We start from the raw sequence: 21320 nt of genomic DNA, 5'->3' as shown, positions 1-21320 counted from the left end.
ACCAATGCCCGCCCAGTTCTTCTGCGTCACTCATGCAGATGCGCGTTGTCGTGGTCGAAGCCTGTCGCAAAGGCTGATGGGGAGCTCCAACAATATCTGGCCTAGCGATGCCTGAATGTGATGCGCGACGGAGAGAGCTCGAAAGGCGTGCACGGGCCAGGCAAACGGAAGCACGACGGCACGTGACTCCATACGCTGGAGAGCCGACAGTTGGCTGGAACCGACTACAGTGGCGCCCACTGTCGGGGCGCTCACGACTGGGCCCTGTGAGAGGCGCCGAGGACCCTTTCAGTGCTTCCGGCCACCCGGCCCAGGTGCCGTCCCCGCTGAAAGTGCCTTGCAGTCTGCGGCTTCTAGCGGCCATCTTAGTCTTAGGTACCTAGGTAGTGGACATTAACTTAGTCACAAAGCCTTTATCGGAAGTCGATTGCGCCATTCAAAAGGTCCAGCTGCAGCAACTTTTTCATTTCATCCTCAATTGTGACTCAGGAGCAAAACTTGGTCGCTTTTAAACCCAACGACAGCCTCAAACCTTCCCTCGATATCTATTCCTGAGGAACAACCCATCAAAAGCCATTGCAGCGGCTTTCCTGCCCCGCTTCGCTGTCGAACAGCGATATCGCTACCCCTCGTCAATATGGCTCAAGATGTGGCCAGTAATGGCACAGCAAAGCCGCAATATGGTCAGTGTTTTCACTTCACATGGACTTGAAATGATGAGTAGAGATTCATGTCCCCCCCCCCTTATCAATGAAGCGCTGCTGAATACCTGTAAGAAAGGCGGTCGTCTCAACCTGAGAACCCGTTCGCTGCGTTGATCCCGGACCAGCAAATCGCCATCATCCCAGAATTCACGCTGGAATCTGGCGCAACTTTACGCAATGTTCCGGTTGCTTATACGACTCGGGGAAAGCTCTCGCCGACCGGCGACAATGCAATGGTCATTTGTCATGCACTGACAGGCAGCGCCGACGTCAGTGACTGGTGGGGACCATTATTGGGCGGTCCAGGTCAAGTATTTGATACATCAAGGTTCTTCATTGTCTGCATGAACAGTCTGGGCAGCCCGTATGGCTCGGCTAGCCCCGTCACGGCGAAAGACGGAGATGCAGCCAATGGCCGATATGGTCCCGAGTTTCCTCTCACCACCATTCGCGACGATGTTCAGTAAGTTACAGTCACGCAATCAATCAGGCGGTTATTAACAAGCCCAGGCTACACAAAATGCTGTTGGATGAGCTTGGCGTCAAGCAAATCGCGGCCGTGGTTGGAGGATCTCTAGGAGGCATGTTTGTCCTAGAATGGGCATACTTTGGCAAAGACTATATCCGGTGCATCGTTCCCATTGCCACCTCTAGCAGACACAGTGCGTGGGGGATCAGCTGGGGGGAGGCGCAGAGACAAAGCATTTATGCGGACCCCAAGTACGATGACGGATATTACGAATTCGAGGATCCACCATCAACAGGTCTGGGTGCTGCGCGCATGTCCGCCTTACTCACCTACCGCAGCCGCAACTCCTTCGAGGCTCGCTTTGGACGCAACATACCTGATGCTTCCAAAGTACAGACGATTCGGGAACGGCCACGTCCGGCCACTCCTTCTGAAGCCCACTTCCACATTCATAATGATGGCCATGTGGTAAAGCGCACCTCACGATCTCGCAACAATAGCGAGAGCAGTTCGAGACAGTCACCCAACGGCAGCAATGGCAAGCAAGTCATCGTCGACTCACCGGATCCTCAGTTTTCGGGACCCAAGAAGGTGGTGAGCCTAACTGGTGGCGAAGATCTACCAACGTCAATGTACTTTTCCGCCCAATCCTACCTGCGCTACCAGGGAAACAAGTTTGTGAAGCGATTCGACAGCAACTGCTACATTGCTATGACGCGCAAACTTGACACGCATGATGTTTCGCGCAATCGTGCGGACTCGATTGCGGAGGCTCTCGCTTTGATAGAGCAGCCGACTTTGGTGCTTGGCATCGAGAGCGACGGACTATTCACGTTTGCGGAGCAGCAGGAGATTGCCGAGCATGTCAAGGACGCTCGACTAGAGCGCATCGAGAGCCCCGAAGGACACGATGCGTTTTTGCTGCAGTTTGAGCAGGTAAATCGCTACATTCTGGCCTTTTTGAAAGAGATTCTGCCAGATATTATGAGCAAGGATGGCGCCGTTGTTGAGGAGGAGGGTGTCGGCAAGATTACCAAGTCAAGCACGTTTGGCGAGGCGGAGGTGGAGGATATTACAGCATGGTAGGCGAGGTGAAGACGAAATTAGAAGACGGGCAAAAAAGTCCAGCGTTCATCAGGTGAAGGATCGGCCAACGTTTCGGTCAATAGATAGAGCATGTGCAACAAAATATCGCTTGTTTGGGCAGTCTAGCCTTTTTGATGACCGGAGCAGCCAGCAATCCTGTGACTACTAATAATCCGGCAGTTGTTGGTAAATAAACCCGCCGCCGCCGCGGCCGTTGGGAAAATGAAGCTTGGAGCAGGCGAGTCATTCGAGCAAGGCGCAGACCCAACCACGGGCGAGTTTGACTTGCATGCTAACGCTCAGAAAGCAGACGGGATTTAATCCAGGTCTGGTGCGAGTCCGCGGTATGCTGGCGAGGCACTTTGCAAAGCAGGTCGAGGCGTCAGGCACGGAATTCCACCGGCCAAGCCAAGCCCATTTACCGGAGGCCTTCTAGAAATTCTAGAAGGCGATGGGGTCGGGCTTCCGGGTGCCGTCTCAGGCACACGAAGAGGGGCGCTGGTGCTGAGAGGCTTGCACGCTCATCAGATGGGCCTGGCTAGCGTGTTCGCTCCTCTGTGGCGCCCACTTGGCCTGCGGCGTTTGACGATGCGAGGCAGCGCTGGGCAGATGCACGTGGGGGAAACGACGCTACGCTGTTCGCCTGAATTCAGACTCGTGGGCGAAGCTGTGAATAACGGTCATTATTCCTGGCGCATTTTCGAATTTGTAACAGGGGCACGCAAGAACATTTCGGACCCATACAAGCCACCCAGAGCCTCAGGTGGTGGGTTTCAAGAGATCGTCGGCGACAGTCCCAAAGTCCCCCCCTCCAGTAGCCGAATGGCACAAGAGGCTGTGACTCTTCTTAATATGAGACCATTGATCCCCGCCGGCCTCTAGACTCCTCCCCAAACTGTACTTTTGGTTTGAAATATTCCAGTTTGGCGGTCAAAGGCATGGTCCATCTATTAATGCAGGTCTTACTTGCGTAAATGCCATTTTATGCAAGCTTCACGGTGTCCTGACTGGCCGGGCTTAAAGTTTGCTGCAGTGAGTCTGTTGCGACCTTTCGGGCTGTTCCGCTGCCTGCCTTAGCGGCATTTACCACTGTGACCTCGCTAATCCACGCTGGAGCCTTTTCAAATACCTTCTGCCGTCATCAGCGGGCGCGGGTCTTCCTCCTCCCCCAAGTTCCGACTCTACCAGAGCCCAGCTTCTGCCCTTGGCAGCAAATCAAATCGATCCCATCCTCAGTTCCATCGCACGCCTTTTCTTCCTCATGAGTGACAGCCCGCGCTGCGGCAATTGAGCCGAAACCGCGTGCCGCATCTCGACCCGCCGCCAAGGTCGGGCCATCCATGTCTTAGTCGCACGCATTGCCTTGTTTGCCCACTACGGCAAATAGACATCCACGATATACGACATGCGCCAAAATTTTCCATCGGTCTACCTGCCATCTCTCGAAATTGGATCGAATCTCGTCCCCTGATAAAAAGCCTCTGCGGGCGTCGTCGGGCCCTTGCGACTGCACAAACCGGACAAGCAAACGCGGCATTACACTTGCCATTGGGCGACGGTCGCCAACCACGAATCGCCATGCCCGAGTCCTCCGAGCACATGCTCCCGCCGCCGGCGCAGGCCTCCATAAATTCAATGTACACACGAGGCGGCAACAGAGCCTTTCACAACTACTACAATGACTATTCCCACATTGCCGACGCCAATTTGCGGCGACGGTTGGCGCTATCAGACGTTGACAAGGTTCCTTTCGGAACGTGCCGTACGTGCCGACTCAGATCCCTCAAACGAACAAGACGGAGGGGGAAACAAGAATCAGTGCTGACGAGTGATTGAAATTACTAGACGTTCGAGCTGTTCTCGTCGCTGGTGCCGGCTTCCTTTTAGATTCCTACAGCATCTTTGCTATCAACTTTGTCGCCCCCTTGGTGGGTCTGGCATATTATAGCGAAGATGGCGATGGCAGCGGCGATTTGCCTGCGACTGTCAGCCAAGCTCTGAAAGCTTCTACAAGCGCTGGAATCGTAATCGGGATGATACTGTTTGGGTGGCTAGCTGAGTACGTACAATTTTACACCGTACGTATACATGGCGACTAACATTTGCCAGCACATATGGACGCCGTCGCATGTACGGCATCGAACTCGGTGTTGTCATATTCACAATATTTAGCTGCGCTATCGCTTCCGGAAGTCCTTCCATGAGCAGCCCGGGTGTCTTAATATTTTGGCGCGTGTTACTTGTACGTTGGGATCCGGCTGCGATATCTATGCAGAGACTAATAGTTAGTAGGGCATTGGAGTTGGAGGCGACTACCCTCTTGCCAGCGTCATCACTTCCGAGTATGCTTCATTATCGAAACAAGTCGATGTGGAAATGCTGATGTTTGTAGATTTGCGCCGACGCGATGGCGGGGTGGTCTCGTGGCCGCTGTTTTCTCCATGCAGGGCCTCGGCCAGCTCATGGCGGCCGTGGTCGCCCTCCTCACAACTGTCGCCTTTCAAGATGCATACGACGGCATCGGTCCTGACGGCCCATGCGATGCCGCTTGTCGTGTAGCCGCCGATCGCTCTTGGCGTATAATAGTAGGCGTCGGCGCTATTCCGGCGTGCCTCGCCATGTACTATAGAATTACCATTCCCGAAACCCCTCGATATACTTTTGATGTACAGCACGACGTCGACAGAGCCGACGCCGATATTCGAGCCTATGTATCCAGTACAAGGCCAAAAGACACTGTCTCTGCTACCAATACTCACCTGTCGCCTTCAGCTCTTTCCGTCCCCAAGGCATCTTGGGCTGACGCCAAAGAATTCTTTCTCAAGCCACACAACTTGCGGGCCCTAATCGGAACCACGCTATCATGGTTCTTTCTTGTGAGTACTGCATGTTGTAATTTGATCGAAGACTGCTAATACGCCGAGACAGGATCTTGCCTTTTATGGACTGGGGTTGAACAATAAAGTCGTCCTGCACGCCATAGGCTACGCCAGCGGCAGAACATTATACCACAAGCTACGGAACCAAGCCGTTGGACTCATCATCCTGACCTGCGCTGGCTCACTTCCAGGATACTGGACCGCTATGCTCACTGTTGATACAGTGGGCCGCAAACCTCTACAAGTGTTTGGCTTCCTTCTCCTCACCGTTGTCTTTTGCGTTCTCGGCTTCGCCCTGAACAGCCTCACCGAGGGATCCACACTTGCATTGTACATAATCGGACAGTTCCTTTTCAATGCAGGTCCCAACACGACGACCTTTATTCTACCTGCCGAGTGCTTTCCGACACGCTATCGCGCCACTGCACACGGCATCTCTGCAGCCATGGGCAAAATTGGTGCCATTGCAGCTCAAGCCATCAGTATCCCGCTCCTCAAACAGGGGAGCTCTGCCATGACTGCAGGCTGCAAGGGAAACGAGTGCTCACCCTCTCTCAACCGTCTTTTGCAGTTATTCGCACTCTTCATGCTACTCGGAACCCTCGTTTCGCTGCTCATTCCCGAGACCAAGGGCATCACGCTTGAGGAGCTCTCCGGAGAGCCGCATACAAGTTACAACGATGGCTGCAACGGCAGTATCAAAGCGTTCCGCCCCCCGCGCCCATGGTGGCATCCGAACGAGCTTCTTGGGTTCTGCGGCGCGGGCGACCCCGCGGGTTTCAATCGGCGTTCTTTCTGCTGGGGCGGTAGTCGCCATGGCAGCGGTCACCACTCACCTCGTCTGGGCATCATGTCGTCCCCTCAAATGGTTGGCGTGTCCTCAGAGACGACCGAGGACACGCGGTCTTCGCATTGGCGCATTCTTGGCCACCGCCAGAAGCGCAAGCTGCACAGCACGGCAGACAGTGAAGAGATTGCCATGATGCGCCGCGATGGTGGCAGCGGTCCGCAACGGGATGATGCATCTGACGAAACAGCCTATGTACGTGGCAATAGCAATAGCCGTAGCAATGTCGGCGCAGCGAGCACAGCTGCAGTGGGGAGTGTTGACCCTCCAACTTGGGGCGCTGGCTGGGGCCGCATCGACCGAGGACGAGCGGCGCCTTCGTCTGAACTACAGGACGTGGGGATGCTCCTACGGAATTGACGACGAAATTGTGTAAATGCTTGATATTATAGACATGCGAAGCAAGGGCGCACTACGGGGAACGGCGTTTTAGACTTTTTATATCAGATGGAATTAGTTTTTGAATATTTTGAAATTTGTTTCGAGATTGAATAGAAGACTATCGCGGTAAGAGTAAGTGAAGAAACATGTAAAAAACAAAGGCTATTCCCGTGGCAACTGGTCAGCCCACAACGACCAGGCATTAAATCAGACGAAACACAAAAAGGAAAAGAGCCGTTAGTTCTTTCTCCTGGCATAGATATTGATGAGCGACTCCCAACAAGCCCTCTCTCAATTGTAGTGATATTTGTTTCGGCGCGCATAGCGGCCCCAGCAATCGTCCGTTCTACTTGAATCATACAGCTCCGCCCTTTTTAACACCTATGACATGCAGTTAGCATCCGCAATTGGACACGAGGGCGCGCTCCAGCCCCTGAGGAGATTGGAAAGGGAAAAAAAAGCTGCATACCAGCATTTACCGCCGCAGGTCTGGGAGGCCTTGGAGTGAAAGTCGCGACCGTTGCAGTACGAGTCGACGTTGGGGGCGTGGCAGTAGCCGTTGAGGCGTTCCGCGCAGCTGAAGCGGCGGTGGATGACATGGTCGACGGGCGAGGCGACGGCGCCGAGGACGGCCGCGAGGACGAGGGTGATGGCGGCCTTGGACAATACAGCAGTCAGCATACATGCCACGAGCAGCGCGATGCTATGGCGCAGCGACGGTCGCGTCGTCGTGTCGCATTCCAGTCGCCGGGCGCATTGGGCATTGGACGAGAGCTCACCTTCATTGCGGTATAAGATGTGAGTATGTAATGAGCTGGTTTGATGATGAGGATATAAATGACGTCGTTGCGAAGAGCTCGGGATGATCAGCGAGGAGGAGTGTTTGGGTGTGACAAGGGGGGGTGAGGGTGGTTTCTTCGTGGAGAGGGCAGCGTGGGCTACTTATTTCGCACCAGTGTCTGGAGGAGGGGAAGGGGGGGGGGAGGGAAAAGGAAAGACACCGAGGAAGCAAACAATGTCTTGGATGATTTGCTGTGCACTCAGGCACGAGTGTGTGTGATTTTCTTTTTGGCATGGAGGGGTCCCGGTGCCAGAGTGGCGGGCGGCGGGAGATTGCAAGTGTCTTGGATGGGTGAGTGTAAGTGAGACATGGAACCACCAGTCACCGCACCGTGGAAGTTGCTTGGGGGAGAAAAAAAAGAATGTGTCCTGCTTTTCAGTAATGGGAAAGCTGGTGCTAATCGGTGATGGAGGGTGCGCCGCGCATTACAAGCATGTGCCGAGGAAATGTTGGCATGGAAGTTGGAGAGGTGTTGGCTCATGATGGTTGATGGTCTGCTTGGCGGTGGCGTCGGATAAGACAAGGGCAGCTGTGCCTTTGGACTCTCTGGCTCCGTCGCCAAACATCTGTCGGCACGAGATGAAAACGATAGAAACCAAATGACTTTTAAATCACAGTCTACTTCTAGCACGGGTAGCTATAGAATAATTTTCATTTGCGCCAAATATCGCGAACAAGTAAAGGACTGCGCCGAGGCTGTCCTGCAACTGAGACCTTTGTTCAACAGGTTCTTTTTCTTCATGAACGCGTTCAAGCCCTCACCAGCTGCTGTCCACGCGCCATTTCTTCACTTTTGAATACATCAACAGGCTGAAGAGGCATATAAAGAGCGAGTGATTTTTTTTTTTTTTTTTTTTTTTTTTTTTAAGCTTGGCGAGACACATTACACGGCAGAAACGGCCAAGCCCATGTGCGAAAGAAGAGGGCAAGACATTGGACGCCAGGCGGACGCTGTTCCCCCTGCATGCCAATGTCCACCTGGAGGGGTACGTAGTACGGTTTCCTGTTTCTATTTTAAGCCTTTTTTTTTTCCTCGCTCTCTGGTGGAAATTTGGCTCAGCCAAGAACAAAGAGGAATGCTTTTTGCTTTTTCCGCTCGCACCCACGCCACGCGCTGGAGCGACCAGCCGTGCAGCCTTGGCTGCCAGCTGCTGTGAGACCAGGGAGACGCACCGTGATGATGAAGGACCCTTTGCAATTGTTGGTTCTCTGTCGCGCGCGCGCACACACACACACGCACTGTTCTCTTCATTTCAGGAACAGCCAAGACACCCCGTCCATCGATTGGTAACCCATGTCTCGCGATCCCGTCGAGGTCTAGAATCGGAGTCCAGTCTCAGTTAAAAGCTGCTTACAATAACTAAGCCCATGAATCCCAAAATAGTACACCGCGGTAAAGACGGCAGCTTTTGGTCTCACGAGGCACTCTGGTAGGCACTGTAGAATGATAACATGACATTTGCAATTTGTCTCGACTGGACGTCCGCGCACGCTACTCAACAAGATGCCAAACTCATCGCATCCGCAAACTCACACGCGCGCTGGCACTCTGCCTTGTCGTCCTCCTTCGATCCCCGCAGCATTTGCAACTGCTGCAGGGCATACATTGACAATTCACCGCATTCGCTACCACCGTCTTGTTGGTCCTTGGCGGCCACGGCGGCCATGCAGAGTAGCGCCTGCACCGCCATCACACTCGCCTCTCCGCACACCAGCTCCGTCCTCACCATCCTCGCGTTTCTGCATAGCGCACGCAGCAGCGGCTCCATGACCGCCTCGGCGCCTGGTGCCGTCTTGAAGCGCACCGCGTCCGCCATGACGGCATTCACCAGCGCCCACCGCGCCGCCGGCTGCCCTGGCTTGTCTGCGTATTGCGCATCGAGAACGTGTACGAAATCTGGCCAGTCGAGTAGCTGTGACGCGGCAATGTGCGGGTACGAGTTGCGGATGAGGCGCGTCCCCATGGCTTGCGGCGGAAGCGGCGTGAAGCGCCGCCCGCGCTCGTCGTCATCGTCATCATCATCACGTTGGTGGTGGTCCGACACGATGCTCGCGCGGAGAGCCTGCAAGTGCTGCGCAAAGTTGGCCTTGACGAGAAAGTCGGGCAGTGTTGGTATCCAGCGGTTAATGTGGACTTGGCGATGAGACGCATCGAAGGAGAATAGACCCTCGCCACCGTCACTAGTCGGTGTCTTGGATGCCGGAACTGGTTGTGCGTCTCTTTTTGTTTTCGAAAGAGTTGGCCTTTAGCATGAGAGCTGCCCTATTGGACAAAGTAAAGAAGCTCACCGGCGTCCTCGGCCACGGGTTCGTCGGATAGTAGAATACTGACACTCCCAGCCGTGGGTAGCGCAGCCGCGGCACTTGGGCTTCTGCCCGTCGCAGCGCCTCTTGCGCACCTTGCATCGCGTACAAGCCTTGCGCAAGTTTGTTAGCAGGTGGGCGTTGGATTGCAGCTTTCTGCGTATACATACGATAAGAATCCTCCCCGCTTCGTCGTCTTTCATTTCCGAGGCCATATTCTCATGCTCCTTTGACATGATGCCAAATTTTAAATCCATCAATGTTGGAATCCTTGTAAAAGTCGACGTTGGCATAAAGGCCGGGGGGGTGTAAGCCTGCATTTGTCATGTCTTCCGAGGCCGGTGGCCGTGGACCGGGGTGGATTTGCTTCCGCAGCCTTATTCTGGGGGCTATTAGGCCTCCGCCTCACATTTGCTTCCGCGTGCTCCCTCAGCAGTCGCATGCGCGACGTGTTGATGTTAAAAAGAAATGAATTCTGGACATTAATCCAAGACGCTTTTCGAAAATAGCCTTCTTTCTATCCGTATACGTAATTGAATTGCGCGGCTCCTTCGAGATTTACTTCCGCTTATAAGTGCGCTTATACATGCTCTGTGACGGAATATATGACAATGCATCATTTTTCTCTCTAGAAATCCAGTAAATGTCCTTATTGTATACGCTTTACACATAAAATCAACTTCCGAAACTAGTCGATCATCCGCTTGCAAATCTTCAGAGCCCGAAAAGTCTGCCACAAATTTGACCAAGATGGGCACCATACCTCATGCAGCATCCGATTGGCTTTGGGCCGTCATGGCCATTCATCTACCTGTTTTCGTACGTGGCACACAACTACCTACAAACAATACACTGACATCACAGACTTGTGCTGTTGACACTCTGTTTCCCCCCCCCCCCCCCCCCAGAGCAATCGCGTCTTCCACTACCTACTCATAATGGAATAGCCCTTCTCGTCGGCGCCGTGACATACATGGCCGAAGCCGCCAGCCTTGGCTGCAGCCTCTCTATTAACGGCACTCTACTATCGATGTACTACGCCAAGTACATCAATTAGGCCGTCTCATTCCCCGTTCTGTCCCTCGTGCTCGGGCTGCTCTCCGGCGTCTCCTGGACCACCAACCTCACCAACATGTTCCTCGCCGTCTTCTGGATCGTCTCGTACCTCGCCGCCGCATATACAGCCACCAGCTACAGATGGGGCTTCTTTGCCTTTGGCACCTTTGCCTGGCTCGTTCTCGCGGCGAGCACCCTGAACGAAAGCCGCGAGGCGGCCCAGAGCGCGCAGTTACATGATCTTGGCCGGGTGGTCAACGCCACCTGGCTTCTCTATCCTCTCCCGTACGGCTTGAGCGGCGATGGCGGACGCGTGATTGGTACGACCAGCATGTTTGTGTTTGTGGGCGTGCTCGACCTGGTGCAGGTGCCGCTGGTGTCTCTACTCTTCGCCGTCCTGTCGCGCCGATGGGACTATACAAAGCTGCACCTTGACTTCAGCGAGCACCGCTTCGCACACTGCTAAGAAGGAGAGACATTCTGGCCACTAGCCAGGAATTTAGGAAAGCCGGGCGGGAGAGAGCGCGGCATTAAGGACCACCGGCTGTAGCAGTGGCGAGAATCGACGTGCTTAGACCAGAGTACAAGAAAAGCTGTCAGAACGCTTAGTTGGTCGTCTAAAAAAGTAAGCGATGCAGATTCTCAATCTTAATCTTACTAGTAATCCCTTCTCCGTGAAATGTTCTTTATTCACTTGACCTGTTTGGAAGCCACTTACACGAGGCAGGTGCTGCCAACGGCCACACTAGCACAACTTGGCCTCGAGCATCTCCATTGAACAGTACTTACTATCCATCCATCACGCTCTTTGATCCCCAGCATTTAATACGTTTGCTTTCCGCTTAAAAATACGCAAGGAAGAAAAAGATGCCTCATCCTCGCGCCTTCGCGCCATTCTCCAACGCACTCGTCACTGACGCAAGCGCCGACTTCAGACGTCCACCAGACTTCACCATCGACCCACCCTTCAACAAGCAGTATCACCCCTCAAGACGGGAAAAGCTCCGAGCCATCGGCATCAGCCTACAAGAACACGCAGAATGGCGACATCTCCGGCAGAAACTGCTGCCGGCGGACCGACCGGTCACGCGGCGCGGCGTCGTCGCCCCACCGCCCAGCCCGCCGTCGACAGCATCGGACGTCGAGTCACCGCTCCTCGGGGCTGCGCGCGGCGATGCGGCCTAGGGAGAGCCGCGGCTCAAGCCGTGTGGGTGCTGCGATCAGGAGAACATTGCGCCGCCGGCACAAGGAGGGGCGCGGAGCTGGAAGAAGCGGTTCCGCGACTGGGCGAGCGCTGTCAAGGGCAAGATGGGCAGGATGGTGGCATGCATCTTTGGAAAAGGTGGTCGTCGACACGCACAAGCCAAGCTTCCTTGCGAGCCTCCCTACCTCTCGCTACTAGAGCCGCAAGATTTCCAGGATCTCAAAACGTGGAACAGCCTCACTACGCTTACAAATTAGCCGATATTCCGGGATGGAACATGGTCTTTGTATGTTCATGTCGTATTTGTTAAACTAGCGAGGTACTTTATACCACATATGTGATGAAGCGCACTTCTGCAACTCCCAAGGCCTAAAAAACATTCAGTGCCCCTCTCTCTCTCTTGGTGTCTCAGCCATCACGGTTCAGGGGTTCCCATGTGCGCCGGCTCTTTTGTAGTCCTGTCCAAAATTTCCAACGCGGAACCTTGAATATGTCACTGAATAAATAGAAAACAACACCCATCTTCAGCAAATGAAACGAGTATCAAACAATCCAGAGTTCCCAAAAGAGGCTGGCAATCTGTTAGTCTAGCCAAAACGTCCCATCCGGACATGTACAACAAAGGTATATAGATGTAATAAGAAGAAACAAAGAAAAAAATATGGGGGAATAATAACGATGTAACGCTCAGAATGCCAGTCTTTTACTCCTCGTCGATCCAGTCGTCGGCGCCCGCGTCGTCAATCTCAATTGTTGTGCCCAGGGCTTCTTTGCCCTGGCGAATCATGTCCTGGAGTCGCTTGTTAAACGCCGAGATGCGCACGTCTGCGTCGCGCTCTTCCATCTTGCGGCGGGCCGCGAGCTGCTTGGCTTCAGCGTCGAGCCGCGGGCTGTCGTGGTTGGAACGCTCGCTGGTGTCTCCGCGACTTGAGGCTGCCGATGCAGCGCTGTTAGCCCGGCGGTGCGAGCTCGTATTTGCTACATTGCCGCTGCGTCTGCGGCGGTGGCCACCGCCACCTCGCGTTTGGGAGTTGGAGTAAGAATGTGTCTGCGAGGGCGAGGCAGTGGAGGCGGTGCTGGCGGTGGTGTAGTACGAGGTGTTGGCACCAGAGGCGGTCGAGGCAAACTTGGTCGGGGAGGCAGATCGTGGCGAGGCGTAGGATGCCGATGATGGGGGGCGGAGCTGGGTTTGATCGGAGGGCGTCTCCGGGCGGTAGGAGAAGCGGGCAGCCGACGGCATCGAAGTTCGACTGTTGGGGGTTGTGGAGATGCGGCGGCCCGTGGTCACGGAGGGTGTGTAGTTGCGATTCCGTGGCGAAGACCGGTAGCCACCACTTATCTTACGCGGTGTCGCGGCAGCAAATGACCGGCCGTTTTGCGCGCTATCGTTGACAAGCACCCAGTTTCGTCCGAGGTCGTCGGCATGAGTCGTCTGTCGACGCTTCGCAGCTGGTATGCTCGGGGCTGGGCTGGCAGGTCGGTAGGGCTGGTGCTCGTTGTCGTCGAGGCCGCCAGCGGTAGGGGGAGGAGGCGCTGCGTCATCAACGGTGGCGCGGTATGAGTGTTCGGCTTGGGAACTCGGAAAATGGCCCGGGACACGGTGTTCGTAGTCGTCGTAGTGGTAATGATAGCTATAGGAATAATCATCAGCGGCCGGCAGGGTAGCGTCGCTCTCCACCATGGCCCCTGTCGGGGTCATGGCAAAGCCCCTGCCGCCGCCAGCGTAGAAACCCTTAAAGGCACCCGCTTTGCAAAATTCCCAGACTCGGCCGACAACACCGCCCACGACGGTGATGGCGGCGGTCCCCCAACCCTGTGACGGTGAATCAGGCGGTTCGTGGTGGTAGAGTGATGTCGGTGCGCCGCTGGAGACGTCGTCGTCGTCATTGCGGGAGCGCTTAGAGCCCAGCGCTGTTCGATAGTTGGAGTCCGAGTACATGCTCTCACCCAGAGCATCAGATTCTGCATTTCCAGGTGTGTCTAAAGTGCCTGCAAGAGCGTATGCCTTGACAGGCGTGTGCTGGGGAGCGGCAGCGGCGCCAAACAGGCTCGCAGCGGCCGGCGCATCTTCCGCAGCGGCGGGTGTGCCTGCGCGACCTCGCTTGCGCTTAGGCGTAGGGTCGAGAAAGGCAGAGCCCGATGGCGACGGAGAGGATACGGGTGGTCGAAATATCAGCGGTTGAGAGGCTATCGTCGCGCCGACATCACTGTGAAATGCCCCTGGCATGTTGAAGCCCGACGGGTACGTCATCTGACGAGGCAAAATGGACGGTTAGCAGCGTGGGGTGAATAGGCGGCCTGGAATGCCAGTGATGGCGGGGCGGCCGTGTAAGGAAATGTGAGAAAGAAGTTCATACAGTTGAGACCTGTGTCAAGCGCAAACTGTCTGGCCAAACTATGGGCAGTGGTTATTAGACACAGCGCATGACTGGCCTGGAGCAAGGAGGAAGGCGGATGAGGATGCAGATGCGATAAGCAGCCCAAATATGAGGCGAGGCTGCGTAGATGGGTTCGGCCCAAGCGTTCGGCCGCGACTCAACGACCGCGATTCTCGAGCAGATATGATGGTGCTAGTATAGACCTGCTATAGGGATTTCAACAAGGACCGACTTGAGTTAAGGCAATATTCGGGGTCTCGTCTTGGGGGGCAGTTTGTTGGGAGTTTGCGTGGTACTGGTCCTGGTGCAAACGACGGGTCTTGCCTTGTTTACCGAGCTCGTGACCCCACCAAACCAGTGCTGGCTGGGCAGCTGCCTGGGCGATGATCGGGAAGCAAGTGTGGCTGATGCCGTGAATCAGATGATGCGGGCAATCCGACACTGGACGACGAATCGACGGCAGCCTGCAGAAAAGATGAACAGGGTGCAAGTAGAATGGCTTTCATCACGAAAAAGCGAAAGAAAAAAAAAGTCCGACTGTACATATGGGCTCGAACCTGTTGAGACGCCCACCGCCTTTCGCTAGCTGGGCGGTGTGAGCATGCCTGCTGCAGGAGGGTTTATGGCGAGCCATCCACTATAAAATGGCTAGAGACAGGCTACTGCAGTGCTGTGGGGAGCTCGCTGCAGTGCTTGCTTTAGCGAGGACGCTCCCTGTAAGCCGCGAGCCACATCACACGAGCCACACAGCCTGCCACTAGCTGTCTCAGCCTCTTCGGGGTCCCGTTGCCGTGGCATTTGAATTATGGGGCCGCGCGACAACACAGTTCCTATTTGGGAGATTTGTATCCACAAGACAAGGCTGCGTCCGAACCGTGCTCCAAGCATAACTTTTGCTTTGTAAAGCCTTCTTCTGCTTTAAGGCTGCTTCAACAAGGACTCTAGACACACCGAGTCTTTCATTGTTTGTCATAGTATTTCTTTTTCAGCAATTTGAAGAATGATTACTTATAGCCTTCTCTGTAATTTGTTACCAGCTAATACAGCCACCAGCGCCGGCCTCACTCCAAAACCTCGCATGGTCAACAGGCATACGAGAGCGATGTAAGCCAGTAGCCAAGGAGTCAATTGATGGTCCATCGTTGCTGCACTCATAAGTATGCAGTCAAATACCCGGCCGAAATCAAGGCTCCGTATAGTGCGTGGGAGGTGTTCTCCAGCCGACAGTTGGAAGATTCCTTGCCCACCTTTGGTGATGGCCTCTTCGTCGGCGTAATGAAGGCCATCATCGTCGGCCAATCAAACTCCGAGGTGTATCCTGATACATCGTGGCTGCCGAAACTCAGGGGACCCTCACTTACGTGACATTCCCGGGGCTGTGAAATGTGACCATCAGTGGTTGAAAGCCGACTGATGAAACGAATTTTTACGATTCAAATAGTGGCTAAAATTAAAGATGCTCACGCCGACCCAGCGCCGAGGGCTCAAGTATTCGCCAGATTACTGTAGGGACCTTTGTAGAATATCAGCCTGATAGGAGTTAGAGCGAGGTTTGTACTGGCAAGATGTACTCTAGAAAGAAGACGCACCTGCTTCAAATGCATCACTGGAGTCCATTCCTACAAAGTGGAATCGCTCCAAACAGGAAGTCACGTAAGTCCTGATTGTTGGCGGAATTCTACAAAACCGACCAGTTTCGCAAGCCGTCAATTGGAAGCGGTTTGGCCAGCAGCTTGGCATGTGCGAAATTCTACACGATAACGCCACACCATTTTCTGTGCAGCAACCACTTTCTACTAGGGTGGACTGGCTGAGGGCGGCTGCGACATGAAAACTAGTTGCTAGTCACAGCTTCAGGGTAGCTATCGCGGACATGTTTGCGCCCGGCTTTCCACCTGCCCTGGGCTGAAACGCACATTGACAACAAAAGTGAAGGCCATTTTCAAGGAAGAATAAATAAAACAGCATCTATCAGTTGATCCATTGCATGTCAAAACCCATTGCTGGCAATATCTGGCGGCCGCGAGCTCACTACCTTTCAATGCAGCCAGCACTCCGATACTGCATTGATACGAGTTTTTTATTTGCAAGATCGAAATCTTGGCATTCTCAAATGTGTTGATGGTGATAGTTGGAAGTTGGCAAAAATTGGTAGGCATGTTCTGTGCAAGATGCTCGAATGGAAAACCCGGTTTCTGTGATGGTGTTGCATAGGGATATGCAAAGTGCGCACACTCAGAAACTATTAACTAGCCGCTGCTATGGACACAAAACTTACATACATTTCTAAGGGAACGGTGCAGCCCGCTTCCACTAGCCGCGGTACTTGTTGCACTTGCACATCTCTTCTCGGAGGGTGGCCGAGCTGCGCGACTTCCGGAACTCGGATCCGGTCCCTATTTATTCGACATGCATCGACGGCAACAAGAGGGCGTACGAAGCGGCGTATCTACTCCGTATCTCCAACGGAACGTGCAGCCGTGATTCCGGACAGCAATCCCGTCCGAAACGCTGCCAGCAAGGAAAAAGAGCGCCTGTGCTGATAGAAACGCGACCCCTGACTGGATTGGATCCCCGGGTAAAGCCTAACCCCTGCGCCTCCTGGTTCAATTTGCCATGAAAACTAAACAACGCCGCAGTTCTTGGAGATGGTATTATTTTGCCGACACGGTTCTCGGGTGTCACGGAACGTGGAAACAGGCCGCGCGCAGGAGCTGGTGGTTGGCCTTTTCTGGCATTCATCTTGCCTGCCGGCCGGGAAACTGTTCTTCTCGACATAACACAAACCCTCGAAAAATCACGCCAGCTCTGCGACAGACCGGTGTGGAGAAGGAAGAGAGAAGCGGAAAAAGCCTTTCTTTTTGCCAGGTTGGTGTGAGCGATGTCCCCAGCCCTGTTACACGAAGACGGCTGCCGCTTGGACTTTGTTGGCGTCATGAAAGAAAACGTGGATGGATTGATTACTTTTTCTTACCCGCCCTTCGTATCCTTACTGAGAAATAGGCCGCTTTAAAGCGAGCCTTATTCTTTTTGCGAACCACCGCGAACCACGCTCCGTGTCGCTTCACTCTGCGCGGCTCGGTTGCTTTACCATTGGGCTTGTCGGGGCGCGTGAATGGCGACGTGCATGGCCCTGCAGCCAAACATCTGCCTGCATCGTCCCCCTCGTAGATTGTTAGTCACATGTCGCTCGTAAAATGCGCGTGAATGGAGTTGTATGATGCAGCCCGATATGCATGTCTGGTCTTTTGCTTTCCTTGCAGCAAGTTGCATTTCAGCATCGTGTCGCCATCATGTCCACGCTAGGACTTTGTCGTTCCGGCACCGGCCACCTCCGCACGCCACCTTGTCTTGCCTTGGACTTTTAGGGACGTATTTATTCGTTGAAAATCCTAGCCTCTGCGCTCTGCGCTGTGCTTTATGCTTGTTTCTCCATGGCGCCCCTTGTCTGACGAGGCACGGCAGGCAGCGGGGTGAGAACAAAGAAGGCTGGCTGCCTTCTGTATCTGTAGAAAAGAAAAGAAGAGTCCATGGAGGGATTGAATAGAAAAACCAAGGTGATTAAGGAGAACGGTGTAAATGAATGATTTGGTAATAGCATCTGCCAGCCCAGGATCCCACACTTGCCACTTACTGAGCTGCTCATGTACTGCTCTGCCTCGTAGACCCCGTGCCAGTCTACCCTGACTATCCGCATCCCGACGAGCTTTATCTTTATAGCCCCTCCAATCAGGGCGCGCACCGTTGGTGTAGGGACCCCTGCCGTAAACGTGCTATTTGCTTTTCGCAGCGCATATCCGAGCGTTGGAACACCCCATGAGTACCCCAGTTAGCAAATCTCGGTCTGGCCCCAAGAGTACTCGTGCGCTCCAGATTCAACATTGTACTTCATCGCGTCTTTATTTTGGCCAAACCGCGCTCATGAGGTAAAGGTATGGCATACAAATTTTTCTTCCAGCCCGTCAGGCAGAGCCATCTTGGGCAAGCTTGCCGTTATTAATGTGACGAGACAAGTAGCCAACGCTACCTTCTGGTTCTAGCAGCTCGTGGCGCAAAGCCAGCCCTTCCACCCGACTGCCTGCTGCAGCTACGACTTGAGTAACCTCAGAAACCGGAGAGAAGACCCATGGGGGGGTTCTGTTGCACACAGGATTGGCATATGCCCTCATATAAAGCGTGCTTTGGCTCTCCCCATTTTCCCAGTATTGACAGGGATTGCAGAACCCCCCTCTCGAGACATTGTGAACTTTTCCCCAAAGCTGGTCGTTTTTTCCATTTTCAATCTGCACCCCTGATCCCAACTAAACTTCTTTAGATTGTTTCCTCCATCTGGAATGCAAACCCAGCTTCGGCCTGTTCGAACGGTGGAGTATTCCACCATGGCGTATAATACCCTGCCAGACGTGTCCAGCGCCTTTGCCGCATATGACAAGTGCAGCGGCGACGCGCTCGCCAAGCACCTCATGAGGGACCTGTTCCGAACGCACAACGTGCAGGGCACATTTGGCCTGGTGCTGCTGCACAGACACTGCCTCCTCAGCACCGGCGAGCGGATGACGGCGATGCGCGGCGCCAAGAGCCCGGCGCCGAGCCAGCTCGGCGAGCCGGCCGTCTGGAGGGTCAACATGGCCGACGGCCGGGTGATTCCCGTCGAGTTCGCCCTCGAGGCCGGCGAGGTGGACTGGCGTGACCTGCGCCTCCAGGTCTTTGTCAAGGAGTTCCTGGCGCTGCTGATCGAGCACCAGGCGCACAAGCACTTTGGCCTGTGTCTGTACCCGGGCGACGGATACCCCGGGCACATTGAAGTCACGGATGGTCGCAGCACCGTCGGCCTCTCACCAGACGAGGTAAGTGTTCTCTTGGCAGGAGAAAACCGACGCGGGAAGACTGAATTTGGCTGACCTTTCTCAGGCACACACTCTTCCGCCAGGCGACCTGAGAGAGGCGGCGTGGTTCTACAGCAACGATCATTTGGAGCGCGGCTGCAAAAATTACTGCTTTAATAGGCGTCAGTGAGTCGCCGTGAGGGAGCTTGCAAGGTACGGGCGTGGGTGCGACAAACCTACCTCATCAGTGCAAATGGCGGCCCAGTGGCTCGCCAGCACATCACAAAAGTATTGCTTTTCCCCTAATGATAATAACGCATCGAGAAATTCTGGAGTAAAGAGTATAATTTGTCCCTTTACGGTACATGGGTGGAAAAGACTGTCCTTGCTTCTGCAATGCAGGCTTGCAGGTCCCCTGCAACTTGGCGAGCTGGTCAAGCACATCAGGCTCGTTGAACAACTGGGGGAAGATGGCGGCGCGGCCACAGCGGGCAAGACATCGCCGTGGTAGGAGAAAAGACACGTCATTGGCTGTTTCAGAGAATATAAATGTAGAAGAAATGAAATAAGATAAGGACTTCTACTCACTAAATAGTTACTTAGGTAGAGTTAGTAAATCACTACTTCTGTTTGAGCGGCACCTGTTGTTGCCACCACTTGTAACTTTCCGAGAGCGAGCCATCATTTTATTCATTCCATTGCACATAAACCTCAATCAGCTGGGTATATCCCCGACCACCCGACCACCCAAGCGGGATGCCATGACAATAAACAAGACGGCGCCGGCCACTGCCGGCCTGCGAAGTAAATCACCCCACGTCAAGTCCCCATTGGGCCTCCTGCGCGGCGGCGCAATCTCCAGCAGGCCGACGGACGCGAGGCAGAAGAGCCAGCAAGCGGCATAGACGAGCGCAAAGGGCGCGGCAATGCGAACCATGCGCTCCGCGCGCCCCATCCCGGACACCTCCGGCGGCGGCGGATCGTGCCGCGTGCCGCGCGTCTTGCCGGTGACAAAGAGGACCATGAGGGAGACGGAGCTGGCGCCGAGCGTCCAGGCGCACAGCGCCAGCAGGCCGAGAAACACATGGCCCGGGGTCGTGTTCAGGAAGGCGTCGTCGATTAGGTCGGTGATGTCCGAGTACGCCCTCGAGGCGGACACGAGGCAGTAGCAGAGGCAGGCCTCGAGCATGACTACCAGAAGCTGCATGGTGAGGACGAGGGGGTCGTGCTTTTGCCTGCACGCCAGCTTCATGGGCATCCAGTAGTAAGCGGTGGAGCACGCCAGCGCGGCGGCGAAGAGACACATTCTCGTCACCGACCTCGGACGGCCGGCGACGACGGGCTGCCTTGCCCGTGGCGGCGGCATTCGTAATGACTCCGATGGACCGAGGCGGGTTTGCAGTGTAAATTGCGTGGTGAATAGATGCGGACCGTAGATGGCGCGTGTGATTGTGAGCGGAAAAGTGTACCGGCTGAACATTGTATTACTGTGGAGGTTACGGTCGCGCGCTAGCTAGCCAACCCTGGTGGTCGGTCGCTTGGCGTCAGGACCGACTACCAGCGTCGCAGCCATGAAGGAGTTGGTACGAAATCAAGAATGGCAGTCGTCCTACCTCCCAAGCGCATGCCTGTGTGCATGCTTTGTCGAAACCGCTGCTCGTCTGGCCGCGGCTCGTCTAGCCCGAGCGGCACGCCCTCGTACTGGCCCCGACCGGTGTTCGTCCTGAGGACTCGGTACAGCGCTCTCAGCGCCGTCCCAGACACCCACCAAATCCCCGTCAACAGCGCCATCGGCGTCGTCACCATGATCAAGGCAGAGACAGGACTCAGAGAACCCGTTGAGTCACTATGGCTCTTGGAATCGAAAAAGCGAGCAACCGTCTCCGCAGCGGGAAACAAAGAAATAAAGAGCCCGTAGGCCCCCAGGACAAACCAGGGGACGCAGAGGAACAGAAGCACGGCGCTGCCTGCGCGGCTCTCGTAGAAGAAGGCATCCGCAGGGTCGGTCAGCGCGGGGCACACCCGCGTCTGGGAGAGCAGTCGATACAGGAGAAAGGTCTGCAGGAAGAAGACTAGAATGAGCACAACCGTGGCAAGGCCGAGGAGGTCGCGCGGTGGAGGCGTGTCGTTGGCGGCGGCCAAGATGGCAAACGGGCCCCAGAAGTAGACAATCGACATGGCCAGACCGGCGCCGAGAACAAGGGCCTTTTGCGCAGCCGGGCGCGGTCGCCTCGCGGGCTCATCGACCTGTAGCGGAAACAGTGCCATCTAGACAAAGATACCAAGTGCTGAGGGAAGTGGGTTGAAGAGTTGAAGATTGAACACAGACCGGCTGGTTGCGTGTG

The 21320-nt window shown here is 54.8% G+C and overlaps 12 protein-coding genes across 12 annotated transcripts; 7 read left to right on the top strand and 5 right to left on the bottom strand.

Moving 5' to 3' along the window:
- Positions 1 to 637: 637 nt before the first annotated feature.
- LMH87_010030 (uncharacterized protein) lies at positions 638 to 2259 on the top strand (the record flags this gene model as incomplete). Its single annotated transcript, XM_056197123.1, has 3 exons — positions 638 to 683; positions 777 to 1167; positions 1215 to 2259. The coding sequence occupies 3 exons, from the start codon at positions 638 to 640 to the stop codon at positions 2257 to 2259; spliced, it is 1482 nt and encodes a 493-aa protein (XP_056054204.1).
- Positions 2260 to 3243: 984 nt separating this feature from the next.
- On the top strand, positions 3244 to 3528 carry LMH87_010029 (uncharacterized protein; the record flags this gene model as incomplete). The annotated part of the gene is made up of 2 exons (XM_056197122.1): positions 3244 to 3291; positions 3376 to 3528. 2 exons carry the CDS (start codon positions 3244 to 3246, stop codon positions 3526 to 3528), a joined length of 201 nt encoding a protein of 66 aa, XP_056054203.1.
- Positions 3529 to 3837: 309 nt separating this feature from the next.
- Positions 3838 to 6345, top strand: LMH87_010028 (uncharacterized protein; the record flags this gene model as incomplete). The annotated part of the gene is made up of 6 exons (XM_056197121.1): positions 3838 to 4021; positions 4105 to 4318; positions 4369 to 4501; positions 4552 to 4601; positions 4652 to 5135; positions 5188 to 6345. 6 exons carry the CDS (start codon positions 3838 to 3840, stop codon positions 6343 to 6345), a joined length of 2223 nt encoding a protein of 740 aa, XP_056054202.1.
- Positions 6346 to 6740: 395 nt separating this feature from the next.
- LMH87_010027 (uncharacterized protein) lies at positions 6741 to 7151 on the bottom strand (the record flags this gene model as incomplete). Its single annotated transcript, XM_056197120.1, has 3 exons — positions 6741 to 6747; positions 6836 to 7023; positions 7146 to 7151. The coding sequence occupies 3 exons, from the start codon at positions 7149 to 7151 to the stop codon at positions 6741 to 6743; spliced, it is 201 nt and encodes a 66-aa protein (XP_056054201.1).
- A 1552-nt stretch (positions 7152 to 8703) lies between these two features.
- LMH87_010026 (uncharacterized protein) lies at positions 8704 to 9768 on the bottom strand (the record flags this gene model as incomplete). Its single annotated transcript, XM_056197119.1, has 3 exons — positions 8704 to 9427; positions 9497 to 9624; positions 9682 to 9768. 3 exons carry the CDS (start codon positions 9766 to 9768, stop codon positions 8704 to 8706), a joined length of 939 nt encoding a protein of 312 aa, XP_056054200.1.
- Positions 9769 to 10261: 493 nt separating this feature from the next.
- Positions 10262 to 11033, top strand: LMH87_010025 (uncharacterized protein; the record flags this gene model as incomplete). The annotated part of the gene is made up of 2 exons (XM_056197118.1): positions 10262 to 10330; positions 10569 to 11033. The coding sequence occupies 2 exons, from the start codon at positions 10262 to 10264 to the stop codon at positions 11031 to 11033; spliced, it is 534 nt and encodes a 177-aa protein (XP_056054199.1).
- Positions 11034 to 11434: 401 nt separating this feature from the next.
- On the top strand, positions 11435 to 11752 carry LMH87_010024 (uncharacterized protein; the record flags this gene model as incomplete). The annotated part of the gene is made up of 1 exon (XM_056197117.1): positions 11435 to 11752. The coding sequence occupies one exon, from the start codon at positions 11435 to 11437 to the stop codon at positions 11750 to 11752; it is 318 nt and encodes a 105-aa protein (XP_056054198.1).
- A 722-nt stretch (positions 11753 to 12474) lies between these two features.
- Positions 12475 to 14022, bottom strand: LMH87_010023 (uncharacterized protein; the record flags this gene model as incomplete). Its single annotated transcript, XM_056197116.1, has 1 exon — positions 12475 to 14022. The coding sequence occupies one exon, from the start codon at positions 14020 to 14022 to the stop codon at positions 12475 to 12477; it is 1548 nt and encodes a 515-aa protein (XP_056054197.1).
- A 2388-nt stretch (positions 14023 to 16410) lies between these two features.
- On the top strand, positions 16411 to 16929 carry LMH87_010022 (uncharacterized protein; the record flags this gene model as incomplete). Its single annotated transcript, XM_056197114.1, has 3 exons — positions 16411 to 16471; positions 16696 to 16727; positions 16789 to 16929. The coding sequence occupies 3 exons, from the start codon at positions 16411 to 16413 to the stop codon at positions 16927 to 16929; spliced, it is 234 nt and encodes a 77-aa protein (XP_056054196.1).
- A 1554-nt stretch (positions 16930 to 18483) lies between these two features.
- LMH87_010021 (uncharacterized protein) lies at positions 18484 to 19165 on the top strand (the record flags this gene model as incomplete). Its single annotated transcript, XM_056197113.1, has 2 exons — positions 18484 to 18996; positions 19061 to 19165. 2 exons carry the CDS (start codon positions 18484 to 18486, stop codon positions 19163 to 19165), a joined length of 618 nt encoding a protein of 205 aa, XP_056054195.1.
- A 525-nt stretch (positions 19166 to 19690) lies between these two features.
- LMH87_010020 (uncharacterized protein) lies at positions 19691 to 20455 on the bottom strand (the record flags this gene model as incomplete). The annotated part of the gene is made up of 1 exon (XM_056197112.1): positions 19691 to 20455. One exon carries the CDS (start codon positions 20453 to 20455, stop codon positions 19691 to 19693), a length of 765 nt encoding a protein of 254 aa, XP_056054194.1.
- Positions 20456 to 20529: 74 nt separating this feature from the next.
- LMH87_010019 (uncharacterized protein) lies at positions 20530 to 21243 on the bottom strand (the record flags this gene model as incomplete). The annotated part of the gene is made up of 1 exon (XM_056197111.1): positions 20530 to 21243. One exon carries the CDS (start codon positions 21241 to 21243, stop codon positions 20530 to 20532), a length of 714 nt encoding a protein of 237 aa, XP_056054193.1.
- Between the last annotated feature and the right edge of the window lie 77 nt (positions 21244 to 21320).

The sequence above is a fragment of the Akanthomyces muscarius genome, chromosome 5 (genome assembly GCF_028009165.1).
Source record: "Akanthomyces muscarius strain Ve6 chromosome 5, whole genome shotgun sequence".
In the NCBI taxonomy this organism is placed as follows: domain Eukaryota; kingdom Fungi; phylum Ascomycota; class Sordariomycetes; order Hypocreales; family Cordycipitaceae; genus Akanthomyces; species Akanthomyces muscarius.
The sequence above is the reverse complement of the archived record's forward strand: the minus strand, read 5'-3'. Positions and strand labels throughout refer to the sequence as shown.